Below are 6,117 nucleotides of genomic sequence, written 5' to 3'. Positions count from 1 at the left end.
AAAATATATTATACATATGTCATACATTAAATAACTTTATGCAGCAATTTTTAGCATTATAACAGTTTAATATGCAATTTTTTTGGTTGTTATATATGCCATTTTAACTTCAATTTTCAATGTTTTCAGTCTAGTACCAAGCACACAGATAGTTTCTTCGAGCATATAGACAATTGTACGGGTATGTATGATCAGAGTTAAAATTTTATGCAGAGCCTGCTGCATAATAAACAATCAACAGCTCAATGTCTTTCTTTTTAGCTTCCAGTTGTAGAAACTTGAAGTTCATATCAACAAATTGCACAATTTAAACTAGAGATTTTTCTTCCCATCTACTCGTTAGCCGCCAATTTTGTTTTTATAAGGTTGATGATGCGCACACAGCAATATGTGAATGAAGATTCTAGTGTATTTGCGCAAACTGGAAAAATAGAAGACAGAGATAGGTAGGAAAAGATGCACAGGTCTTGATGTCTCAAATGTAACTGCTATTTTACATGCTTGAGACCGAAAGTTTGATGCAAATAAACGAATTTTTGTTTCTTGACATCTCAAGTCCTCAATAGATGGTTTTAGTTTAGAAAATCTCAACATATTGTTTATAAATCATAAAGAAATTTATTAATGGTAATAATATTTTATGTACTATATCTAATCTTTTTAATCTTTGAACATAACAATATTTTTTCATGATCTCAATCATCAGAGTTCAGAGAGAGCGTTGATCAATAGTGACACTCAATGAGTTCATGCCTGTAATTCAAGAAGATGAGTAAAGAAAATAAAAAAATGTGTAAAAGGAGAAAACTATACACCAAAATATCATCAGCTAACCACATGAATCTGGATAGGGCATTTTATGATTGTTTATCATGTATTATTTTGCAACTTGGAGATATAATTGTTCTACAAAAAATATTGTTAACATCATAGCTAAAATTAAAAGGTTTCTGAGATCTATGAGAGAATTCTTAATTTCCCTTGTATAACGAAAGGAAAGAGCTAACAAATATCAGCTAGCGATCAAGATGTGAGGAACCTGCAACATCACCAACCGCTTCTGCATTTGGCCCGCATCCCATCGATAGCTTTTGAAACAAATCTTGTAAATTTTTTAAGGTTATAGGGCGTGCGTGCATAATATGTGTAGAAAATTAGATATTAGATAAGAACATTTAAGATACATTAGTGTGTGTACTTGTGACTCTGTCCTCGCGACAAAAACTCATGTAAAAAATTATGTAATATTCAAAACGAGGAGTCGTGTATCTAGAAGTATTGATGTCGGTTTTGTTGTGCAACTAGAGATGCCCATAGAAGTTGCTGAGGCATACACAATTGCAAATACTGTGTGCCTCCAGTATTTATGCGTAATATAGATACTTTTTTTTTATAAACTTGGATTTTGGTAGTGAAATTTGCTGTTTTGTGCCAGAATAGAGTCCACATTTTTACATGTATATAAGAGATCATCTGGATGGACTTACACGAAGGGCTTCAATATATGGGGCAGTCGTCAGTATTGGCGGAATGAAGCTTCTCAAGATGAGATAACCCCTGCTGCATTCGAATCACATCAAATTATGTTTGTTAAGTACAACAACCAGACCGCCCCAACGGACATAAAACCACTCTCAAGCTATCCGGTGCTTGGTCAGAGACATTTTTTACACAAGTTCTAAATCAATAATACAATAACTATAGGAACGATAGAAGAATAGAAACACACAACAGCTTGGAAGATATGCTTACAAAGGTTGCTGGCTAACCTTGGATCATCGGACATTATGACATAACATTGAATAATATTCTTCAAAAATGTAGTAGACGGTTCATCCTGCATCTTTTCAATTACGTCATTAAAAACCTTCATGATTGCACACAAACCGGTTTGCAGGCTCACAGCAATACTGTAGTCCCTGCTCTTGCATCATTATTCTTGACATTATCCAAGATGCAGTCTGTATAGCCATATACAAGTGTTCAGAGTGAGTTTAAAGAGCCAATTAACTATGGGTGTCGATCTATTTATATTTTGATGGTGTACCGGAATTGTTTCAGAATTATTTGCTCAGGTTCTTACTAGGACGATCAAGTCTATGCCATGCAATATAAACCTTATGATTTATATATGGCTGGGTAAGAATGTTCATCAACACCAAAATATTAGATGTTCATCAAGTCGACTTGATATGTATTAATACGAAACATGGAGTATTAACTAAAAATCCCTTTTTCAATAAACACCTAGCAGAAACACTAGAAAGGAAGATTAATTTTAAATTTTTAGTAACCAGATTACATACTCTGTACTGTCTTACATTACATGTAAGGTGATATATTGCAGTAAAAAATGCTTGGAAGCGAAAGAATGTTGAGTTCAAATTTTAATGGACACTTACTGATTGTGAAAGTTCGTTTCCATATTCTATGGATTTTAAACACAAAGGGAAGAGTCCTGATTCAAGCAAACAGTGAACAGCAACCTTTGTCGAAGGGTCGCCTACCTGCATAGTAGAGAAGATTCGGATGATATTTGGAGTAAAACCTTATAGGCATATCAGATCATATTAAAGCAAATTGATATGCAATCTGGTAAGAAATAATGGACATTTTCTTCAACTATTGTTCTGATTAAGCTAATTCATCTCAACATTGCATTCAATTCAGAGCTGAAACTTGAAAAGGGCGGGTAGCAACTAGCAATGAGAAAATACTTCCATGCAAGGTTACTGGTGCTTAGCTGTTTTAATAATTCAAATGGCTAAAAGTATAAAAAATTGAAGGTATCATGTATTGATTTAGAGTGGAATTGTACCTCCTTCAGAAGACCACCAATGACCCCCAAGCTCATTAGCCTTAGGTACTGGAATGGCTTGCTCGTTTCTTCAGTCTCCAAGAAAGGGTACAAGTAACAATGTATCTGAACTGCAAGGACAGAAGTAAGTTAATACAAGTCTGTCTACGATTAACCTTATCTAGCTCCTTAATTATCCTATTAAAATCAGTTAATAACAATATTTGAATAAGTTTATGCAAAATCCTCATCCCAGAATATATGTAACAAACTTGTAACTTCAACTGAATCCTGATTTCACCTCAGTGTCCTGTTTCTTTGGTGTTCACATAAACAAAGCATACCAGCTTGAAATAAAAAGTGAATGCATTTATATATCAAAACACGTCAAGGTCGACAATATCTTGTGTGGTCTTTAAGTAGCAATATCAGACATCAAGAAATCAGCAAAAGTTATAGAATGAAATTAGCTTATATCATTTGGTGAGAAGAAGCTATAACTGTGGATACATCCAACTATGTTGAAGAAGACTAATGGAAATTAGCTTATATCATTTGGTGAGAAGGAACTGCATCTTCGTTTGAGGGTGAGTGGCCAAGCACTGCATTCAATAGAAAATACACTTTGATATTAGAGTTGCATACATAATTTTTAAGTACATAGAGTACCAGCTATGGCTCCTGCATAAGTAAAAATAATTTGATGTATATAGATAATAAATTTGATAAGTAAAATAAATTTTATAAGAAAAAAGTTTGAAAATCAGAAATCGAACATATAAAGCAAATACATTACAAAGTTATTACCACTAGAAAAGGAAATTAAAGGAGCGGAAATGACCTCAAACAAAACAAGTACATCACAAACTTTACTTGAATCTTTCATAGTAAGTTTCTCAGGTGTTAATGACTTGTATATAGATAATACTTCCTGCAATAAAGAAGATAATTCCATTAATCACCAACTGTAAAACACAACATTCTCATTTGAATAGATAGAATAGCCAATACAAACCACAAGGCTGAGCTTGTCAAACAAAGTAGTAAATCATTTAAATGATTCCAATGACCATCATGTGCGGATTTCATAAATTGTATCAAGTTCTGATTCAGATGTGATGCAACTTGATCTTAAGGGTAGGACTTCTCTAAGACGTTGTGACATAAAAGTTGCAGGACTTCCTTACAATGCCTATTTTCCAGATTTTTGGGTTTCAAAATTTCAAATTTCCCAAAATATTTGAGATCTCCGCAAATCTTCTCATTAGTTCAATGAAAGATTTCTTCGGCAACTGACAAGCAAAGATACGGGTGCAGAAATGCTGGGGTGCGTGGACAAAAAATCTAATAAATAAATATAATAATATGGAATTCGGGTGCGGGCGACACGACATATAGAAATATAGATTTCTTCTCTGGATTTCATGTTACATATATTCAAATCTTGTTAAAAAAACCACAAACTATAAACAAATTTAATCAATGCATAATTATTGATCTAAAACACAAAATACAGTAAAATATTTTAATTATGCAAAAATCAACACTAGCATAATACGTTTGTATTTACTAACAAAAAGTGATACTTAATTTTAGGAAAGTAGGCGGTTAACAGAAATTTTGATTACAAATTGTGGGGAAAGAATCAAAATTAGGATTCAGGATGAATCCCCTATGCGATGAGGGGACGTGCATGTCATAGTATCGGACACAAGGATCAAGGGATTCACAAACAAGTATAATCATTTCAAAAGACAAGAAAGAATAAGAATCATTAATCACGAAATATTGCTTAAATACTATATAACTGGGGGACTCCGGACTTGAGAAGATCAAATATAACAATGTAACCTAGATACTACTGCCATTTTGGTTTAGTAGTCCACTTCAGTATTAAGATCTGAGGAAGAAACTCAAATCAAAACAGGGAACTTTTATTGTTAATGTTAACCAAAATTAGAAGTTAATAAAAAGAATTCACGACATGATATAAACTTAAGCAAGCTATTAAAACAAATACATTTAGTTGATCAATGCAAAGCATTTGGTAGACCCAAGTCATTGTGCATACCCATAGGAGTAAGAAAACCGTACTGATTGACCGCCAAATGTGTAGGGCCACATCTTGAATTCTTCCTGTTTCCTGTATTGATAAATCACATGTTAGAAATGAAATATACTATATCACCCAATAGACATTAGAACATAGAGTGGTAATAATTTGACTCTGCAGGCTGGACTGCACTTTAAAACTTCTAACAAGCAAAACGTAAATGTACTATACAGTCCATTTAGGCGAGTCAAGATCATCATTTCTCTGCACATACTTATTGTTCTAAATAAAATGTAAACTACAAAATATCGAAAGAATCCACGTAAAAGTGACATTTCGTGCATACAAAGATATATATTGCACATTCCGATTGAAGAGATACTTTCATAAATCAGACTGATTACAAATAAATTATCGATCTATGTTTGTGTATGAACCACATAAAGAATGAAATCAAACGAATGAGTATATCTGGTTTACATAATCCCTGGTCGATTACAGATCAATTTATTTCCACCTAACAACATACACAAACAAACAAAAATGTACATAAAACAAACAAAAATCTTCATAAATGAAGAAAAATGATGGACCTTAATGTGAGTAAGAGATGAAATGGCCTTTTCGCGATGCTCAGGTTCTCGAAGCAACACAACCAAGTCCTCTACACTAGCAGAAGGCCAATCAATAGCTTTGCTAGCACCATCACAGGGACCATTGTTGTTAGCAGGTGCACCACCATTCGACATAACACTGTTGTCACCTTGTATCGGATCAGGATAAAGAGAGTCAGGGAGATTCAACATTGTTTCAGACAAAAACCCTAGATATGAACTGAACAAGATGGCTGCTGCTGTTATGTTGTGTAGGAAAAGAACACTGAACTAAAGATGCGGCAATATATTGGAGGCTGTAGGAATGAATATTTTTTTCGGTATTTATAAGATTTTTCATTTTCCTAGAGTCACTGCTGTGTACCTAGGATTGGGTGCTGGACGTATCCTTTTTGCAGTTATTTGGAAACTGACCAATTGTTTTATTACACGTGGTCACAGGAAAAAACAATTTCTAGGGGAGGTTAGGGGTTCATGGTTTTGGGCCTAAACCCACACTTTACATACCTCATCCTTACCTTTTACCTGTAAATTTGTGATTAAATATTTGTAAGATTTTTCATGTTTTGCATCAAATAATTTGGGATAGTTTGGGAAAAGAAAATTGTTATGCTATATAAATAAGGTTGCACAAAAATTTTAAAATCTAGGAG

General features: G+C 33.5%; 1 protein-coding gene across 1 annotated transcript; it reads right to left on the bottom strand.

Annotated features, from left to right (window-relative positions):
* Nucleotides 1-1,016: 1,016 nt before the first annotated feature.
* LOC141701504 (uncharacterized) lies at nt 1,017-5,656 on the bottom strand. The gene is made up of 8 exons (XM_074505145.1): nt 5,444-5,656; nt 4,869-4,940; nt 3,605-3,728; nt 2,819-2,928; nt 2,403-2,507; nt 1,770-1,867; nt 1,488-1,560; nt 1,017-1,088 (listed from the first exon to the last, which is right to left on the bottom strand). Exons 1-8 carry the CDS (start codon nt 5,654-5,656, stop codon nt 1,017-1,019), a joined length of 867 nt encoding a protein of 288 aa, XP_074361246.1.
* Between the last annotated feature and the right edge of the window lie 461 nt (nt 5,657-6,117).

This window comes from Apium graveolens, unplaced genomic scaffold (assembly GCF_009905375.1).
Source record: "Apium graveolens cultivar Ventura unplaced genomic scaffold, ASM990537v1 ctg3968, whole genome shotgun sequence".
In the NCBI taxonomy this organism is placed as follows: Eukaryota; Viridiplantae; Streptophyta; class Magnoliopsida; order Apiales; family Apiaceae; genus Apium; species Apium graveolens.
Note: the sequence above shows the minus strand (reverse complement) of the source record. Positions and strands in the feature narration are given on the sequence as shown.

What these genes read in the sequence shown, in the direction of transcription:
- LOC141701504 (XM_074505145.1), bottom strand. Translation starts at nt 5,656, where the DNA reads ATGTTGAATCTCCCTGACTCTCTTTATCCTGATCCGATACAAGGTGAC. An exon ending in TTGGTGGTCTTCTGAAGGAG is followed by an intron (nt 2,508 to 2,818) that starts GTACAATTCCAC and finishes TCTACTATGCAG; the next exon opens with GTAGGCGACCCTTCGACAAA. An exon ending in GAAACGAACTTTCACAATCA is followed by an intron (nt 1,868 to 2,402) that starts GTAAGTGTCCAT and finishes GCAATCATGAAG; the next exon opens with GTTTTTAATGACGTAATTGA.